At 43.9% G+C, this 21,671-nt stretch overlaps 1 protein-coding gene across 1 annotated transcript in view; it reads left to right on the forward strand.

Moving 5' to 3' along the window:
* Window positions 1-1,007: 1,007 nt before the first annotated feature.
* The window catches only part of LOC119448936 (glutamate receptor ionotropic, kainate 2-like), a 28,926-nt gene continuing 8,262 nt past the window's right edge, over window positions 1,008-21,671 (forward strand). Inside the window, exons 1-5 of the mRNA XM_049666569.1 lie at window positions 1,008-1,122; window positions 11,671-11,761; window positions 19,027-19,188; window positions 19,654-19,802; window positions 21,244-21,478. Of these exons, the coding sequence (XP_049522526.1) occupies window positions 1,067-1,122; window positions 11,671-11,761; window positions 19,027-19,188; window positions 19,654-19,802; window positions 21,244-21,478 (693 nt within the window). The 5' untranslated portion in view covers window positions 1,008-1,066. The remainder of the gene's footprint in view (window positions 1,123-11,670; window positions 11,762-19,026; window positions 19,189-19,653; window positions 19,803-21,243; window positions 21,479-21,671) is intronic.

The raw sequence follows: 21,671 nt of genomic DNA on the forward strand, positions 1-21,671 counted from the left end.
GAAGTACTTGTTGCAGTAAAGTATTCCTGAAATAATCTATTTTAACTTCAAACGCATATCTCACTGCGATAAAAAGTGGTTCAGGGCCCCTTTGAAAGGAAGCTTTAGCTCTGGTGCTTGATACATGGGACCATGAGAAATTGATTTTCTCATCAACCACAGCGCCGATTTTAACTATGTTTGTTGGAAATAAAAGAAGGCGTTAAATATTCCAAAAGTAGGAAGCAGATTTTATTTAGGCCGTCATTTCTTACTAAAATTGTTGAAAATTGTATTGTTAAAAAAATCTCAAGTACCACGTACGTTTTCAGCACTGTAACTACGTAACAAATACCAATATCACAATTCTGTAACGTGCATCTATTAAGTAACCTAAAGCAGACAAAATTCATGTCCTAAACACCACTTTATAAAATCCTTCTAATTTCAGAGGAGTACTTTTGCGAAACCTTTGTAAACATCGTAACGGTTTCATATAAGCTGTCAATCCATGTATTTATCTGCTTTAGATTCTCTAACAAGTGTAATTTACACAATGACCATACTTGCTCTTGGACGTGTATACGGATTTGTAAACTTCTTGCTCGAATTTTTCTTAAACGTGCCAGTTTATTAGAATTGTAATAATTACAGGACCTAAATCAAACTGCTGCTTCCTAGAGTGCCTAGAATTTAACGTTTTCTCTCAAGTGCAACAAATGTCTTTCAAATGGGTCCGGCAGTCGTCCCATGAAAGAATTTCTGCTTCTTACATATATTTTAAAAGAGAAATGGAAGTTGGCCCCGAGCTAAAGTTTCCTCTGAACTCCATAGATTGACCTCAAACCTTAGCGAATGCTCGCTGCTGCTGCCTTTGCTGGAGCGTTCGATAAAGCGTCGGCCAATAGTGCGATTGTCCCGTCCTTTAAAGCGTATTTCCTTTTTTATCTCGCCTCTGGCTCACAATGAATTTCCACCGACTACCCCTGCAGCCGAACGTGCCTAACATAAAGAGGCCTGTTTGCAGTGGATTCCTTGGCTCCGTTTGAACTTCACCGGTGACACGCATACCGAGGATGATGTGCAGATGTCTGGACCTATGGCCAACCTCTTGAATCAGCTGGCCGGCGATCTCGGATTCACGTGAGGCTCATATACCTGTGTATGCTTTCACTTGCCGAATCGATGTTCTGGACTAAACGTCTTTTGAAAAAAAGTTCCACCTGTTAGCGACTTGTACCAGCGCAAAACTCCTCCCTTATCTCGGTATAGCAGAAGCTACTATCGTTACAGGCTGCGTGGTTCCGTGTTTTGATAGCGGTTCCGTCTTCTGCGCTTTGCGATTCCGCCAGCCGAGATTGAAAGGGTGCCAGTTATCACTTTTGCCTATGCCTCCTCCCCGTTGTCAGACTAAACGCCGTACGCAAAAGGCGCGTCACAAGAAAGGAGCATTGCGCCAATCATCACTGTCTTGCATGTGTAGTCATGCAAACGGCAATTAAAATTCGCAGTTCGATATCTCAAAGCATGGATACGCTAGAAGAAATATGCCAAGTGGAACTCTGTAGAACACGACTGCCTCTAACTTTTCAATACAAACGTATCTGCTCACTGCAGCCAGTCAAAAGTACATTATGCCATTTTTGTTAATTGCACTGCTAACAGCGATAATTATCATCTCACTCTGTGTCCCCCTCGCCAGATGACCCCACTGCAGATGTGGTCTTCACGTACGTCTCAGCGCCTAATTAAAAAAATTACTCCATCTCCCGCTAAAGGGAACCATGTGTGGATGCGAAGCAGCGGGGAGGTGGTTAGCTTGAGCGGGAGATGGTTTCGCAAGCAGCGGCCCGAGCGCTCATCGCGGCGCTGCACAGGAGAGAGAATGAGGCGCGCGCGCTTCGTCATTTTCATACCGCGGAACTACCCTGGCACCCCCAGCGGAGAAAGCAGCTGTCGCACCACCTGTCGTGCACGCCGCTCCGGCTTCCTAGAGGAGAGAAAGGGGGGGAGCGTAGGAGAGGACAGAGAGGGGAGGCGACACGCATGCGTTGTGGGGGTGTGGGACGCCGCGGAAGGGACAGACAAAGCCGCCGGCAAGAAATGAATTTCTTGCCGGCGGCTTTGTCCGGTTAAGTTGACAGTTTTGCCCATCCCACAAAACTGTCAACTTAACTTTGATCACTTTGCACCACCATCAGTTGCACTTCGCCCTTCGACGAAGCAGGGCGTGTGTCCAGTGCGCTCCCGAAGAAAACTTTGCAATGTTGTGTAAACGCTGTTTAAATCATAGGTCCGGAACCACAAATAGGGCGAAATATTTGCCGCTAAATCGCCACTCAATTTTCTAATGTATCATTTTTTACGCATCCCTAGCGGCCGGTGTCGGCGATGCTAGGGTGATAAATGAGACCATTTTTAACACCTTCTGGCTGATGCAAGGTGCGAGCACGATTACGTAGTGTGTGCCATGCACTATCAATTGCGTAAACCATTGGAAGCGCTTTGAGAATAATACGTGGGTCACTTGTCGTTGTGTATCTTACCTCAGGTAAGGTACGGGTCTTGAGGGTACCATTGGCATGAGTGGTTGTGGCGCACGCGCACAGTGGGGGATTGGCCATGAATCGGGTGGCCAGTTCCTTTTAAAGACGATAGTCTTTCTTGGGCTACCTAAACGCGAAAAACTTTGTCTGTCTGTCACCCGATTCAACCGCCCGGCCAAAACGAAGAATGAAGAGAGGAGGTGCAGAGAGAGAAAGAAAGAGTCAGAGAGCGAGAGTAATAAATAAATAAAATAAACATTCTCGGCGAGGCGGGATTCGAACTCGGGTACTCACGTTCCGAAGGCGAGCGTCATAACCACTAAGCTACACACGTTCTTTTTTTTCTTTCATCGTATTTAATACATTAACATGTCATCCAATAAAACATTCACTAATTGTGCATAGTCATAGAAAGGTGGGTACAATGAGTCACACACAGAAAAACAGAAGAAGCACTGTTCCGCTTTAAAAGGGTGGTAAGGCTAAGCACTTCACCAAAATGGGGTACCAGTCCGGTTGAACATCAAGTCCATCATAAACATTCTTTAGGTGCACAGTCATCTGGATGAAATTTACTCTTGTGGGTACAACCGGTTCGGCGTTTCGGTCCATCATTCGCGTCTTCCACAGACTGTGCATTCCCACGAGAAAGAACACGTCGAAAGGTACACTGTCATCATGGGTCGGCAGCAGATATCGCACTGTATGGGGGTTGATTTCAAGGTCTTTCTTTAGAGTCCGTTGGAGGATGTCCCAAAATAGAATGGCATCTTTGCAGCCAATAAAACAGTGTTCAATTGTCTCTGGCACATCACAAAGACGACAATTAACAGAAGTCACAAATATACCCTTTTTCTGTAGCCATGTTTTTACCGGTAAAGTTTCACTATGAAGTTTGTAAAAGAATGTTTTGCAGCATGGGGATATATACATTTTACGAACTCGCTTTAGTACATCGTGGCCTGGCCATTCAATGTATAGTGATCGGTAAAATGGAGGCGGAAAAAGCATGGACAGTAAATCTTTGTATAACTTTTTACGCGACACGGAGTACAAGTATTCAGTAGAAAACCGAACTGTTAGGAAACGAACCGCCAAATAAACCTCCTGCATGAACCCCAACAAGCATAAAGGCGAAAAAAAATTTGAAGAAACAACTAAATCAGGTAAAGCATCAACAAGTGTGACTTGCATGAATGACCGAATTATAGGATGTGAAGGATCGCGAAAAAAGAAGAAACGGGACACTATTTGCCGCACGTAAAGATGCACTAAGCCGAGCCCACCCTCACTAACTGGTCTAAAAACATCGTCTCTCCTCATGGGCTCGAAAGTGGAAGACCATATGAAAGTTGCAAAAATTCGGTGAAGGCGTTGGATGTAGAGCCTGGCACAGTGAATAACTTGCAATACGTAGTAAATTTTAGTTGCTAAAAACTTATTGCAGGCTTCAGCCCTTCCGAAAATAGAAAGTCGGTATGGAACGAATGTCTGAGCGTAACTTTGCAAGGCTGAAACCCGTTCTTTGCAATAGTGCGCGCTTAATTTATATGCGTCTAGCGGCACGCCAAGATACGTTGGCGGAACATGAGTCCACTTAATGCCTGCAAACTGTTCTGGCTTATAACACCAGGAGCCGAACCATAAGCCTAAGCTTTTCGAGGAGTTCATTTGTGCTCCTGATACGCTGCCAAATTTCTCTATTGTAGCTACAACCTTTTCAACACTAGGCTTATCTGTGCAGAAAAACGCTAGATCATCTGCGTATGCTAACACTTTAACCTCATTACCCAGTATGTTGAAGCCATGGATGGAACTTGACTGAATTACGCTTAAGCATAGTGGTTCCAGGTAAAGGGCGAAGAGTAGTGGGGACATCGGGCATCCTTGTTTTACCGAAGAGCCGATAGCAACGGGTTTGGAGAGATGTCCATTAATAACTAAACGAGTAGAACAATGGGTGTAGCAAAGCCTAACTCCTTTAAACACAATGGAGCCAACATTGGCGTGTTCCCGAAGAGAAAATAAATGGGAATGACTGACTCGATCAAAAGCTTTAGCAAGGTCTACTTGGAGCATTGCAAGCTGCTCAGTGGAACCGTAACAGTACTCAAGAAGTGTACGGGCGATATGTATATTGGTCTGAATTGATCGACCTCTAATTCCGCACGTCTGATGGGAACCAATGAGAATCGACATCGCAAATTATAATCTATTAGATAAAACTTTTGCAAAGATTTTATAATCAACGTTTGACAACGTGATTGGTCTGTAGCTTTCAAAAGAACGCAGTTTTTCCTTATCTGAGCTTTTTGGGATTAAAACTGTGTGGATTTTGTAAAAAGATTGTGGAAGGGCGTCTACCTCTAAACTTGTAATAAATATATCCAATAATATGTAACTGATAATCCCTTTGAACGCTTTGTAATATTCGCTTGAAAGTCCATCAGGGCTGGGGGTTTTCGATAAAGGCAGCTGATCAATACCTTGCTCAATTTCTTGAATGGTAACAGTACCACTGATGAATGCACACTCCTCATTCTGTAAAGGTTTTACTAGAGACAAAAAACTCTCTAAGACTTTTGCATCATGATCTTCGGGAGGTGCACTGAACATAGCATTGTAGTAACTTTCAAATTGTGAAATTAAGTCATTCGTATTTGTTACAAGACCACCTTTGGAGTAGATTTCCGAAATTACTTTTGAAGTACAGTGACGTCGCTCATCAAGTAAAGCTTGACGTGTTGGCTGTTCAGAGTGCAAAGCACGGCTGTTTCGAGATCGAACTCGCGCACCTCGGTAACGCAGTGCGTCATACTTTTGTAACTCACATTTAATATTTTTCATATCTTCTGTGTAAGTGCCTGGCATTTCGCATTCCATCTCGTAAATGCTACTTAGGCTTTTGAGAAGCATTTTTTCTTCATTCTTTCTATAAAATGATTTCACCGACCCAATTTCTATAGCCACTGTGCGAACCTCTTGCTTAAAGAGTTCCCACGCAGCAAATAATGGCAAGTCTGTAGAAAAACAAGTTGTTAGGGCCATACGCACACGATTGATAAATTCCTGATCATTTAGGAGCTCAGAGTTAAGTTTCCAGAGTGCCCACTGTGGTCGGAAATTGGTTACAGATTTCTCACCAATTTTTGCGATAACCATACAATGATCAGAGAACGAAACTGGGATAGTACTACAAGACAGTCCTCGGGAGAGGAGTGATGAACAGACATAAATTCGATCAAGGCGGGCGTAAGAGTGACCTTGAATTCGTGTATAAGAGCAAGAACCCTGTCCCGACGCTCCTATATCTATGAGTCCTGTATTCTCTATCACGTTAGACAAAACTTCACCACTCCTGTCTCGCTGAATGTTAATCCCACTTCGATCACTCGGATCACATACACAATTGAAATCTCCTATTAACACAATGCAGCGTTCACAGTCCAGTAGATTAGACACATTATCAAATAAAATAATTCGTTTGGCAGCGTCATTAAATGCGTAGAGGTTAACTATTCGCCATGGCACACCCTGCAACACAATATCGCAGTATATGTATCGGCCTTCAGCGTCCACATGGTAACTAAATGCTGAACAAAGTAGGCTCTTTTTCAGAAACAGGAAGCAGCCCGCGGATAAACCAAGGGCGTGTGAAACGCAGACATTACATTCAGACAGAAAAGGTCGCAAGGCCCTTTCTGTTTCGTCATCACTCTCAATCTTCGTCTCCTGCACGGCGACGAAGTCGAGGCGATGCCTAAATAAAAGCCGGCGAAGCTGTGCCTGTTTCTGCAAAGACCTAAGGCCCCGTACATTCAAAGTTGCGAAGAGAAGTTGCTGTGTCAGCGCCATGGTGACTAACCACTATACGGACCTAATTATCTATGTGGTCGGTCCTTGAGGGCAACGGTGAGGCTCCCTCCGAACCCCCACCAGGCCTCCTGGACCGTGATCGTCGGCACTTTCCTGAGTGTTTTGATGTCTTCCGGCGACGTGCTTTTCTTGTGGTACTGGTCGTGTCGCTGTCCGTGCTTGTTTCTGATGTGTTTGTCGCGCAGCGCTTCGGAATTGATTCATCCGCGTTACTTCGTCTGTCCTCTACCAGCACAGGGCACGTGTCGAGAAGCTTGGTTGAAGCAGATGATTCATTTTCGGCTGCCTCTTTAGCTTGCTGGGCAGGAACTGGCTGTGTGATTACGGGCGCCTCATTGCACTGTTGCTTGGACTGATCATCTGTCGCTTTGCTACCTTCCTTGTCCTTGGTCGGTTGTGCGATATCATTGTCTTTTACATCTAGACGAGACTTGCCGGCACAACTGGTCTCCGCGGCAGAAGGAACATCTCCGGTCGCGTGGAGAACCTCTGTGGCGTCCATTATGTGTTCTTGCACGCATTCATCAGGAGGTCGTGTCCTATGTCGTAACTTGTCGGCGTATGTTACCACACATTCTTCAGCTGTGTGGCCAAAGCGCCGGCAGTCTTCACAATGTGGAGTTCTGCAGTTGCGACGAATGTGGCCAACCTTGTTACAGCGGAGACAAAGCGGGGGTCTGCCTGGAATCAGTACAAGGCTCTGCACTCCACAGACAGGTAGGAGATGGGGAACGTCACCCACACCTACTCCGTCAGCAAGAGACGACACCACATCACGATTTAGAGTACGCATTTCTTCCATCTCCGATACTCTCCAGCTTTCTGCTGATATAGATTTCACTTTCCCGTATGCCTGGAGTGAATCTCGAATGTAGGCGTCTTCCAAACGCTCAGGTAGCCATAAAAGCTTCATTTTTACTTCCGTGGGCTCAGGGTCCATGACGATGCAGCGTCTTCCTTTCACTGATAAATCCCCGCACGTGACTAGATTTTATTTTGTCATTGGTGACTTGCACGCCACCATCCACACGTGCGACATCTGAAATTGGCCAATGGAACTTATTTCCTTTAGTTCAATAACATTCCAAAGGGCGTCTCTGAAGTCTTGGGCTCTGTACGGTCGACCAGCTAAGTCAGCATGCAGGAAAACGGAGTCCACAACCAGCTTACCGGTAGGAAGACGAGGTAGCCCAATACGGTAGTCATTGCTGCTGGCTGACGCCTGAGCAGCACCTCGGCCAGGGGCCGATAAATCCTTTGGAGCGGAGAACATGAAAAACGCGACCGTTCGGAACGCCGTCTTCTTCTTTCTCCACTAAGCTACACACGTTTTTTTCTTTAATGTCGCATTTGCAAAATTCATTCATTTATCAACACCCGCGTTCAACTAGGCTATACACCCACGCTGGTACAACATGCATTTATGGGAATCATATGATTGCGTTGTACCAACGATTGTAACAGAACTTGCTATGGGCTAGAGAATGAGAAAATGAGAGCGAGAGAGAGAGACAATTAAAGAAAAAGAGAGTGAAAGTGATTTGGCGCTGAGCCGTGCTCCCTCAAGGGCTGCAGAAGATAGCGCCAACCTTTCCCTTTCCCTCAAGAACCATTTATCAGAGTGAAAGAGAAACACAGATAGAGAGAAAGAGAGAGACAAAAAGAAAGGAAAAGTGAGACGCTGCAAATGTAAAGATCAACGCGTTTGAAATGGTGTCGAAGCGACGCTACGCATTAAAAACAAGCCGAATGAAGCCACGGCTCTGTAGCCGGCTTCAAGCCAACCGTAATAAAGGGTCCCGATGGATGGCGTGAGAGCAGGGCGAACGCGGGAAATTTGAATTGAATTCAGCAAAACCTCCATTGTCATCCATCATGGGAGGAGTGAGTGGGGAGGGGAAGAGCGTGAGGGGTGGGAGGGGGGATAGGAGAGGGGGGTATACGTATTAGGGGTGGCAGAAGATTTCGACGTCATTTGCAGCGAAGCAAGCAGATATGCGACCATTTTTTAATACACTGCACTTCGCTTACTTCTTCATTGCCATCACTTTCGTGACACGTGTGTTCCGCTTCAGTTTGTTTTGCCGGTTTCGAGTGGCTTATCACTCAAGTGGCCTGAGCAGCTGCTCTGCGCACACCGCAGGGTTTGTATCTTGTGAGCCACAGCTGCTGTTATCGCTCGAACTTAGTCAATTGTCGTAGCGGAGCACTGTCATCCAAAATACATCCCAAAGCAATATGGCATCCTTTGAAACACATGAAGTGGTGTTTACGGCACACCAAAAAGCCACAAATAAAAGGTGACACAGAGATATCGTTGCTCTCAATTTAGTTTTCCATCGGTAAAATAGTGTGACGAGTGAGACTTAGTTTCCGTTATTTAGAGATGTACCACATATTCATAATAATTGATGTGTGCGAGCAGTTTATGGCAACATAGTGCTATATATTAATATAGAAGCGACTGTTCCTAGAAGAGTGCATTTAAGCCACATAATTATTAAACTAAGCGACCACTATAGCCCCGTAGACTACTCGCTACCTGGTTTTAGGTATCTACTTATATTTCTCGTTTTTAAGAGTGGTGGAGTTCTCTTTTTATTTACGCTATGTACTCAGTTTATTGTAAAGATAAGATACCGCCTTAAGTATCTATATATGGTATCGCCTCCAATACAATAAATACTCTGAAAAAACACAAACGCAACACGAAGTGTTGGCGCAGTTGATGCAGCGTGTTTGGGGCTACCAGGACGAGGTAGGATAGATGGCGCGCAGCCTGCTGCACCCCAGTTCAATTTCATCATCCCCGTTGTTCTTCACAGTCGCTATTATGACAGGCGCTTTAGACTGCACAGCCTTTGTTAACTGGCATTGTACAGCTTTTGCGAGGTTCGGTCAACTTGCAGTTAGCAACGCTCGATTCTCCTCTTCCTACGCCTTGGTCCTTAAAGTGAGTATACAAGGTTCAAAACGGGTCTCGGTGATTTCTTTATTCAAACGTTTATCCGTATCATGTTCTATTGTCGTCTTAACGATGTTATTGTAATTACCGTATATAGGTACTACGGGCTACACCGAACATTCGATGTCGACGTCAGTGCAGACGGAGCAGAGCGCCTGTTAAACAGTTATAGTAGCGATGCAGAAGTCGGTATTAGCATGAAAATATGAAATACATCTTCTATGCCTAGATGGAGAATGTTTTACGCAACAGATAATTTTACTTCTTACGTCTCTTCAGAAATTAACAGACTGATTAATAAAGGCAGCTGTAATAATGAACAACTGCAAATGGTGATTACCAAAGGCCTTATTTTGGTCCATGGCTGCTGTGAGTTGTTTCCAGTGCTGGGCTTTCTTAGCTTAGTGCGCTACCGAGAAGCAAGTCAATTTGTACTATGACGATAGATTTGTGTCTCGAAGGAGGTGTCATTAAAAAAATTAACTTTCTTTAGAACAGATTTGAGGACCTGTGTATTCATTCGGAAATCTGCAACACAGTGCGTTGACCAAGTGTGTAGCGCCACTGCAGTGACAAATGTATGTTGGAAGCGCTTTGCATAATAAATATTTAAGAATAGGGCGAATTAGTCATACTTATTATTTGAAATAAAGAAATGATAAATTTATGAAAATAAAGATGCATGAAGAAACTACTGGCCGCAGCTCTTACATATAGCAATCTTACATTATAAGCATCGTAACGATTGTTACATATAAGAACCGAGAAGCAGGTGTTTCAATCTTCAGCGTGGTTGTTCTTGCGTGAAGTGTCACTTTCTGATGAGTATGCGAACTTGAAAGTTTTTTCATTGAATGACCTAGCCCTATAAAAAAAAAACGAAGCAACAATAAGTAAAAGCTATAGTGAAATCAACCAATTCTACTTGATCCGTAACTTTCGAAAACGAAATCAATTATTTGTCAAGGTTTTCATTGACAGGATTTAGAGGTCGAACTCGGTGCGGCAGTCAGAACCCTGCGAGCAGTTTCATAAACCGGAGATGCACCTGGCTAACCGGCACTTCTTCTTAGTTACATATTTTCATTTATTTTTGGTATTAGCCATAGGCTTATGTATATTATGGGACGATGTCGGCAGTTTCACTGTTCGCTCCCTTGAACTATGTGGTGACGGCTAGCCAGGCTGATTATGTGGTCCTTGTTGAATTCATTAAATTCAATAATGAACAAATTTAACGTTTTAGTGAATTGAAAATTTAAATTGAAAGCTGTGCGTGCGCTTTTTTTCCCTCACTATACCGAGCGAATCTGCTAAGTTCGGTATGAAACTGTGCATACAAAATGTACTTGCCTACTTCTCCGGGTAGAATTACCAAATAATACAGCCTTTCTTTAATTCACGTTATCAGAATACACGATTGGAAACTGGTACGACGCACAAAGTGCGCGACAAACAGGTATATTGCCGTACACACACAAAAAAAAGAAAAGAAAACAGCGCTTCGCGCTGCTTTTCAATCGTCAAGTTTTGCCTATTCACCCAAATCGTTGTGCTCAGTCTTAGCATAGAGCCTGCCCAGACATTGGCAACATCACACGTAGATCAAGGCAGCAATTCACCAGGATGTCGTACTTCAGTGTAGCTTCTCTATATGATATTGAAATGCAATGTTTTGAAATACGGCCGCGTTGACACGTATGTGCTATAGCGAATCCCGTAAGTGCAAGAACATTCAAAACAACGCATGTTCAACTGGCGTGGTTGTTACCACACATTGTGTACGTGTGTTTGAAAAATGAAAAGCTGTCAGCACTCCTGTGTTTGATCGTTTCTTGCGCTAAAGTTCGCGTAAAGTTATAAGTAGCTATTCAGTAGTATTCAAAGAAACGCACGCTGGTTACGCTTGTTACAAGTCAACAACGTTTTCTTACGGCGCCGAAAAAAAATATACCACAGAGCTCTTTTATGTGACTTGATAAGCGATACTCCGGAGAGTCATTAGCGAAGACCAACCGTGTTCTTGGTTAACGCTTCCAGCGCTTTGTCCACAATTTTTTTTTTGTAGCGAGCTACTGCCATTTTTCTCATGCGTGTTTACGTATGGTCGATGCAGGGCCAAATAATACAGCACTACAAGTGGCTGAGTTTATGAAAGAACGCGCCGTATATTTTGAATTTCTAACAGTGCCGGACAGCTCTTCCACGGATTCATAATTCTTTCTGTTAAAGTGTCCCTGTAAGAAATCATATTCCATGACACCCGAAAGTTGGTTTAAGCAACAAATTTCACAATTTGCACAGCTACACCGTGGATTCACCCGAAGATGGCCAGTGGGGCGTGCCCTTGCCAAATGGAGACTGGAGTGGTATGGTCGGCATGGTGTATAACAATGTGAGTCAACACAGTGTAAACACTGCCTTGGCTTTCCGTGTTTGGAATATATTTACTTCTGCGAGCGTCTACCCTTTTATTCGTGTGTAGCAGGTTCCGTTAAATACGGGGGAGCCTTTCTTATCACATCTATTCCCCCACCGATTACTTTCGTTTACCCAACGGACAATTCCAGGCGTTTATTTCATCACGATGCTGGTGCTATCTCCTGTTTATCGCAGTCGTGTAGATACCCGAGCCACTCATGGGGGCATTGCTTTGTTACACTTGCTTCTTGTAGAGGCTTAACGCAGAAACAGGCAAGTTTTGGAGCAGGCTATGACGACGCAAACTCCAACGTCTCCATCGCACAGCTCGTTCCTTCAGAAAAAAGAAAACATTTTCACCATCAGTACAGTGTGTCTGAACATAAATCGCTGCAAATAAACGAAACGGTGATTCTGCAGAAGACTACTAATGGCGAGAATTTAGCGCCTGCCGTGAAAAGGTGCGTCATTGGCCCATAATTTAGATAGTCATGTTTCCAGGATATTCATAATTTTTTATTGTTCGGAGCATAAAATTATTATAAGATTTTATTTATAGGTTTTCACGTACTGGAACTTCATAGGGGATTACGAGAGGCGCTGTATTCGAGGGCTCCGTGTTAATTTTCACCACGTGCTTTTCTTTAACATGCATTCAAAGCATGGTACTCGAACGTTTTTGCATTTCACCCGCCATTTAAATGGGGCTACTGCTGCTAAATAAAGAATGGGAAGCAGGTGCGATAAATCACATTGAGGCTGCACTGGTAGACGCACCATAAATGACACAAAAGACGCCACACCTTTTTGCGCACAAGCACAACCATGCAATTAAGTAGCAGAATAAAGCTGGAGCTAACGAAGGTCTTTCTGAGTTAACCATGCACAAGCACGGTTAGGATTACCTTTATGTGTAACTAACAAATATATACATTTCATTACAGAGAATTACAAATATACATTATGGTAATAAAACGTCGTCTGACAAGGAAACTGTAAAAGGTATCAGTGAAACCGGGATAAAACTAGTTAAAGGACTGGACAACCAAATTATTCGCGAAAAAATAATGTGGCACGGCAGGAAATGTACAAGCACGCAGACTTGAAGCTTAAACTTTAATAAACTAGACAAGGCCGAACACTTTTAAAGAAGACGAATTTGAAAGTACACTAACAATGACTGAAAAGAAGACCTTGCGAATTGTGGAGCAGAATTCTTTCTGTAATCATTGTTTGGTAGCTTGAAAAGAATTTTTTTATTGCAAGCTGACTAGCTATATTTGTTCATTATTCACCCATTATTGCCTACGTAGAAATTTCTATGACAGAAATTTAACACGCACGCTTAGGTGCTCATCAAAGATCATACAATGGTAGCTCTCTGTCACAAACTTTCATGCAATGTTGTTTGCAGGTAAAAACGTTTCATTACAGCGTGTACTATCAGCATGTACAAAAATACTGGGCATGGGCTCAAATACTATGGTAACATGCCATGGAAATCAGTGAAAACACCGTGATTGCAGTTTGAGAAAAAAAATTATCTAACACAGGAACACCAAGAGTATGATGGTGTTACTACTGATGCCAAATCTAGGTATCCAGAGATTTAAAAGAATGTGTAAAACGACGAAATAGAGGGGAAAGTGGCACAGCCCTGGTGCAAATATCAACAGTAAAATATATTTGCGCTATTATACAGGCTTTGTGTTTTACTTGCGTGGTGTTTATTATGACCCTCTAATAACCTTCAACTAGCAGTATGCACCGGCTTGTCATTTCTATCGGATTTTTATTTATATCTCCCTTGCTTGCGATGCATAAAGGTAAAGCCACTTAAATATACGCTCTAATTAAGCACTTTAAGGGGACCAACAAAGGTTGACCAAGTAGGCTGTAGTTCAGATGTATTGAATCGCTCCCTGGATGAAGGCAGGAGAATAACTCAATCTACTCGTCCGTTGAACAGCTTGTAATAGAAAGAAGGCGGTTCCTGAGCTTTCATTATAAGCGGCGTTGCAAGCTGGCACGATGACAAAAACTACAATGGAACATACATTTACCGGACGAAGCGCAAAATGAAGGTTGGTATATGCACTGCTACCACTCATGGTGGTAAATAGAAAAAATAGTTAGACAAAGTGTTCCTGATCGAATTGCGGGTGAGATAGGGCAGACTCGCCGCGCACCGCTCTTTGTCGAGTCACTCCTCGGGTGAGGGGAGTATCAAGAGCGCGGGACTAAGCATTTCTATTTTGCTGCACTAACTTCTGCATCAGCCCACATTTTTACTTTTGATGACGTGTTAAGGAATTTTAAATAAATTCCGAGATTTACCATGTCAGCACTGCGATCTGATTATGTGGCACGCCGCTATGGGGGGAAAGCGTCCGTAGCGTAATTGTTACAATATCAGGGGCGCTATAACGTAAAATGATTCCAAACTATTTTGATTCCAAACTCCTGACGTCAAATTTACGTAGCCACCGACGCAAGCATCGGGCGGTGACCCGCAGCGTTGTCTGAACAACCCAATCAAACATTCTCCTCGTTTATAGGAGGTCACCTTTGTTCACTTTCAAAACCAATAACATTGTCTACACTCAGCGGTTTTTCTTTTCTAATTGGCTGACACGAGGCGAGGAGCACGCTCTAGTGGAGAGGGTTTCGATGGGGCCGAGCCAGCACAGAGAAAATAGATAACCGCATGAAGAGGGTGGTGCCGGCTTCTCCGATTGGTCCACTTCACCTTACTTAGCTTGTGGTGGCTGGTCGAAAATCGCGGCGGCGTGTAACGGAAGGATAAGAATACCGCTAAAATGGATCCTCAGCAAGCAAGATTTGGCAGAGCCATGTCGTATGCATGCCGAAAGGGCTCGATAACGTTTTACTGCCACGCAAAAAGGTTTATCATGCGCAAATAAATACATGCGCACCGGCAGGTGCGAGTAGCGAGGGTCTGAGCGATCGGCGGGCAGCCATCTTCTATTCCTTTCGGAATGGGGCAGTCTCTGGCTATTCAGAAAATTTTTCTGTTTTGTTGGGCATAATAATGCATTTTTTCGCGTACACGTTACTTTGACATGTGAGCTTTCGCGGTTTTGTGAGGTCGCGTGACAGACAGGCGAAGTGGGCGTAGCCAGAAAACATTGGGCCAATAGCAGAGGGCTAATGGTGAAAAGGCGTCGAATCAGGAATGATTATTTTTCTTTTGGGCGGTTAATTCATGCACGATCAGTGTGTACACGTTATATCAGATGGGGAGCTATCGCGGTTTTCGTGACGTCGCGTGACAGACAGGCGAAGTTGGGAGTGGCCCGAAAATATTTTGACCAATCGTGAAGGCTGGTTGCAGAAATTGGAATCGAAACAGTTTGGAATCATTTTACGTTATAGCGCCCCAGGCTTCTGTGCTAGATGTCCTGTCTTCGAATCCAGCCATCGGACAGTTTTATTGATTTGTTCATATTAAAAATCTACAATTTCGCCATAACGGCAAAACAATGCATGCGATTGCCACATTTAGAATATTACACGAACTAAGGCGCATAGCTTCAGTACGAATTGCTGCAAACATAAGCTGGTCAAATAGACACGTGTGGCGTGACGTGCGCAGATAGACGTGTGTAGAAAGAACTCTATGACCGCGAGCTGCATCGACTAGAACTGCAGGGTCTTGTCGGCGTTGTTACCTTGGATTGTCCTCGCGTTCCTGTACTGCGGCCCACTCACGGCGAGCACGATGTGTGTCTGCTTCGCGCTTTTGAACTGCAGGGTTTTGTCGACGTTGTCGTTTAGCCTCGGCCTCCTGCTTCCGCAGCGCCGCAAGCGCAGCAGCACGTTGTTCCTGCGCCTGGACCACGAAGTGTTCTTGGAGCGTATGCGGGCTTTCCTTACTTTAGCGCCATTAGCATTTCATAGGAGCTTCTCGGCTAATGTACTGACAAGTAGCACGCGAATGCATGTTTGCATGATGTGAGAAACGTTGTGGTTCATTGCAGAAACCTCGCACCGACAGGCACTACCATGGCTATACTACGTGTGGGAAAACGATGGCACAAGCTGGCAAGGGTCTGCATAGCTGTGTTACAATTCGTTCAAAGCAAGCAAAGCTGTCTAACCTGATGTCTTAAAGTACAGCTGCATCTGGCCACCTGTCTGTGTGATTGGAACACGAGCACGGCTACACATATTTCGCCACCGGGCGTTCAAGTTCTGACGCGATGGGAAAACATAAAGTTAATGTGAGTAATGTTCGTCAGAAGACGTATTAAAACTCAAGAAATCAATATTTTTATCTGTACGACAACGAAAGCTCGCATGGAGTGGTCATGTTATCGATATTACAAAAAAAATGCGCCAATTAAGCGTCTCAATGAGGCTGACTTGCACGCCGGAAATTCTTAAGGATGTTCGATACGGCCTGCTGAGCATTGGGCTGCTGTGCTAGAGGTCGTTTGCTCGAATCTTGCCATCGGACAATTTAAGTTGTGTTTATTTACGAAATAAAAAATATATACATTTTTTAGGAACATCCAGTGGTCCCAGGGTCAGATACCGAGTAGCGCATATCGGCCCAGATTTTTGGGCTGCTTAGTCTCTGGGATCAGCCCGCGACAAGACACTAGCCGCATACCCGATTTGCAAATGGGGGGGGGGGGGGGGTAACTCGCTGAGCAATACTTTGTGTGTATAACCAGAGCCAAAAAAAGGTATTGACCCACAATTACCGTATTAAGAAAATGGAAAACAGCAACTAACATGGCGCTTACGGTGCTGGGATGCGCTTTGAAGACCACACAGATATACACGAACATTGCTCTGTCATTGTCTTCAAAGGCACCCAACCAGAGTATGCATTTCCAACTCAATCAAGAAGCAGAACTCTCAATGCGCATATCAGTGCTTGGAATTACAGATTTCTTCATCTCAAGAGCTTTGCTTCTGTTCGTCGTTTTTTATACTGCAACAAGTACGTGATGAGCATATGCAAGTATATCGTGACCCGTAAATGAGTAAAGTGTTTCTAGGTAGATCTTCAAGTAAGTGTATGTGCGCCTCATGCATTCTGCTTTCCTGAATTTGCGCTGTTCATGCATTGCAACCTGTGCTCAATGCTATGTTCAGCTGGCCGGCTCACTATTCAAATGTGTAACTGCATTCCTGAGAATTCAAAGCATGATATCGTCATCATCAGCTATATTTATGTCCACTGCAGGACAACGGCCTTTCCCTGCGATCTCCAGTTACACCTGTCTTGCGCTAGCTGATTCCAATTTCCACCTGCAAATATCCTAATTTCATCCCCCCCCCCCCCCTTAGTTTCGTGGCGTCCTCGACTGCGTTTCCCTTCTCTTGACACCCATTGTGTATCTCTAATGGTCCACCGGTTATCCACCCTACGCACTACATGATCTGCCCAGCTCCATTTTCTCTCCTAATTTCAATTAGAAAATCGGCTATCCCCGTTTGCTCTCTGAGCAAGCGGGGATAGTGTTAACGTCATGCTTAACATTATTCGTTCCATTGCTCTTTTGTGCGGTCCTTAACTTGTTCTCGAGCTCCTTTGTTAACCTCCAAGTTTCTGCCCCATGTCCTAGCACCGGCAGAATGCAATGATTTACACTTTTCTTTTCAATGACAGTGGTAAGCTACCAGTCAAGATTTCACAATGCCTTCCGTATGCACTCCAAACCAGTTTTATTCTTCTACAAATTTTCTTCTCATGATTTGGGTGCCCTGTGAATAATTTACCCAGATAAACGTACTTCTGTACAGACTCTAGAGGCTGGCTGGCGATCCTGAATTCTTGTTCTCTTGCCAGGATGTTGATTATCTTTGTCTTCTACATATTAATCTTCAACTCCACTCTTACACTTTCTCGATTAAGGTCCTCAATCATGCAGTCGCTGTAATTTGTCCCCAGTTGTAATTCGGCCCCATTTTAATGGGGGTGAGACGCAATAACGTTCGAGTACCATGCTTGGAGTACATGTTAAAAAATACACATGGTGAAAATTAATACGAAGCCCTCGACAAGAGTACCTCTCATAAACCACCATGAAGTTCCGGTACCTTAAAAGCTATAAATGAAATCTTATATTCAGTGTATGTTTCGAATATTAAAAAAACTATACTATAAATTATGGACCCATGCCGCACCTTTTAAGTGCAGACGCTAAATTCTCAGCAATTAGTCGTCTTTCTGAGCATCACTGCTTCGTTTATTTCAGCAACTTTATTTGCACCATATTGAATCCATACACATCAAAATTTGTCTTCGCATCATCTCTAATATGACTGCCCTGCTTTTTCTTTTATATAAATATAAAGCCATTGAAATATCCAATTCTCCTAGTGCGCCGTTAAAAGACGCATATAATTTCTGCGAACGTTTTTATTCGAACTTACAGGTTCGCTGCAAAATGTTTCTCTGGGGGCTATGTTTGACTGAACTCCTTTCTACTTGAGTGATTGTTTTGATGTGTTCTGTTCGGCATATTGCTATGAACTATCCACTCATTCTTTCCGTCTTGCATGTTGAACTTTTGTGTACGTTGCATGCCGCCATCATTTTTTTTAACCGAGCTAGTTTTCGTCGGCGCCATATCAAGCACCTCAAAGCAAGAAAATCAAAATTAGTTCCCGCAGCCACAACTACATTTATTCTTGCATAGATTATAACACAAGAGACTTAGGGATAGTAATATTTCGCCTTATAGGATATCATATTGCATCCTGTAAGGATGCAGTATGATACCGGCACCGTAAAACGCACCGTAAAACGCTTGCTCCAACAGTGAAAAGCAGACAGCAACGAAGACAAACATAGCCACACGCATGTAGCTGTGACATTTGTCAATTTCTTTTTTCGTGTGGAGACTTAAAGCAGTGGGAGATGAAATCACGATTACCTTGTAATATACCCAAGGACTCGCTGGATTTCATTATGGCAGTCTTAAAACTATGACAATAATAATAACTGATTGAATTTTATGCCCGAAAGCTAAACCACAGCTACGACGGACGGCGTCGTCGAGGGTGCTGCGTCGGTTCTAACCACGCGGTGTTTTCTATCCTAAAGAATATACTGGAGCGTATATTACACTGATGACAGAATTTTGCCATGCTGTTCGAAATCACACGCGCGTCATAGTGTTCTGCAGCAGAGTGCTACAGCCCGCGAGCATCTATATATACGGCGTGATAAAGCACAACTGAATTTTCGTTCGATTGCAGAGATCCGATCTGGCTCTGGGTCCTTTAGTGATGACGTACGGTCGCTCGCAAGTGACCACATTCAGCTCCCAAGTGACTACGGACTACTTGACCATCCTGGCCGGCTTTCCTAACGTCATTCACGCAAGCATCTTTGGCACGTTGATGGCATTTGATTGGCAGGTGAACGGAGCAGTCTTATCAGTTTATCTCGAGCTGACAGGGGGAATTTCTCGTCGGAAAAAGCCGTCAGCGTATATCCATCGAGAGTTCAGAGAGGCACGGTTCTGTATAAAAATAAACATTCACGAGGCCCACTCTCAGGCAAATCCATACGTTATCATTCGTGCGCAAATAATGAGGAGCTTGCAGAAATCCACACAATTTAATTGCGAATATTGCGTCAAACTTACAAATATCATTACACTCTGGAGCTCTTCAGAAATGTTTCTTTGTGGGTTCTCGCACAATAGAGGAAAAGCCATCGAGCAACCTGAAATTTCTGTTTCTCTTCAGTTGACAGCGGGTATTGTAACTCATTGTTTTATTAGGATCATTGCATGCTCAGTACACAGTATGCACAGTATGCATGTACATAACGACGAGAATCATGTGCTGTTCTAATACTGGTATGTGGACTGTTGGTAGGTATGGATAGCTCTGCTGGTCTCGCTGCTGTTCTGTGTCTTCGCAGCTGTGATGATGGACTTATTCACCAAAGAGAAGGTTGGAATTTCCAGTCCAAAACATCGTGTTGGAAAACTGGTGGATGTATTTTTCGATGTTGTTCTACGAAGGTGAGAACCCCTTTAGAATGATTGAGCACATGTGCACAGAAATCAACAGCGACAGCATTGCTCATATTCCCATTTGCACGGGTGTCACTTTGCCACAGCGGTTTTATTTTTCTAGATAAATAGTCGAAACGTCCCAAAACAAAGGTTGTCACAAAAAATGAGAATTGTCTAGGTAAATAACTGAAACGTCCCCAAGCAAAGGTTGTCACAAAAAAAGATAAATGTGGGCTGCGCAAACAGCAACGACGCTGTGCATGAAACACATAATAATGTCAGGTCGCCAAAACATCACATTTGAATAAATATCGAAAAAAATTGCGAATTTCACGCAGTGGGAGTAAATGCTATACGCGGAACCATTTGAGTGCACAATCTGCATAAATTAAACAGAACGCATTACGATGTGCACTAATCTCCGAGCCCAGCACTGTTTGCACGCACGAATACAAATTTCATAGCTCTTGGAAGGGGGTTTATTAACGCTGGACGGCAGGTGGAAGGATTGCACGACGGGCACAAAGGCGGTATCGCACCTCCAGCCAAGACAGCATCCCACTGCTGCATCTAATGCTTCATCTCCACTACACTCTGTTCAAGCACATGATGGCTAAATGTTTTAAATTTCTACACGTTTATTGTTTTTACAATTATTACATTGGGTTTTACGGCAAATTATTGCAGAAATATAACCTATCTGCATGCTTTAGCGCCCATGGCAGCCAGTGAGGCATTGTGTCTGCAAATTTCGCCTCTCTTGAGTCTGGAAAAGTACCCGATTTGAATTGACGTACCCAGAAAATTACTTTATTCTGAAGAAAGAACAGTACGACCTGTCCCAGGAAGGAATGTGTCACGTCATCCCATACCGAGGGGGCTGATGCTCTAGGCCAATGCCGAAGCCAGTAAACGAGAACGATGGAAAACATGTACTAAACGTAGCACAAATTACAGATGCTAACCGGGTTATTGAAGCAAAGCATACTTCGCAATAAAAAAAATATGTAAGAACTTTAGGGAACAAAAGAAACTTCTCAGTTAGACATTTCAGACTAGCAAGAAGGGCTTAACATGTTCTACCCGAAGCGCAATCCGATATATCCTCAAAAGTTTAACCCAGGGCTCAGCCCTTCGGCAATACAGGAATGGGATGAAAATTTAATTAAAGCATTATAAATGGCTAATCTTCATGTTATGTCTCCTATATCCCATGCATGTTGTACATGCACTGAGCGTTTCAGACCAAACAATGGCAGTCATTCTTATTTACGTTCTGCAATGCTTTATTTGAGTTCTGCATTGGACATTTTGCTGAATATTAGTCAGAATATGTACCGTAAGGATCATCGTGGCTATGAGGGCCTTCCGAATGGCCACTGCAAGGAAGACGTGATGCTTAGCTGCAGTAGTGTGAAATCGGCGACCACTGACTAACTCCTCTATGTCGCTTCTTCCGCACAGCTTCGCCACGGCCACCGCGTGGTACGCCATCCAGGATCGTATTTGCCATGTGGTGGCTGACGGTGCTGGTGCTTATGAACGCCTTTACGGGTCACATGAAGGCTACAATGATGGTGCGACCTGAACCCGACCGCATCGATTCCATGAAGGAGCTCGCTGAGCGCGGGCACGTGAAGACCTTCATATGGGAGGGCACCGCCTATGAATCCCTGCTGAGCGTACGTATTGAGTAGACGGCACCTTTGGCGTTTTCAGCATTTCAAAATTGCAATGACTAGATATTCCACAGTATTAGCCTGGAGTCACAAAATGTAAATATTCGACAGCTTCTGAGGTGTGGTCGTTACTCGGAAGGAAAACGACTTTCGTGATGCAAACAAGCTTAAGCAATGCACTTGTTGAAATGCCTGA

The sequence above is a fragment of the Dermacentor silvarum genome, chromosome 4, assembly GCF_013339745.2.
Source record: "Dermacentor silvarum isolate Dsil-2018 chromosome 4, BIME_Dsil_1.4, whole genome shotgun sequence".
Lineage (NCBI taxonomy): Eukaryota > Metazoa > Arthropoda > Arachnida > Ixodida > Ixodidae > Dermacentor > Dermacentor silvarum.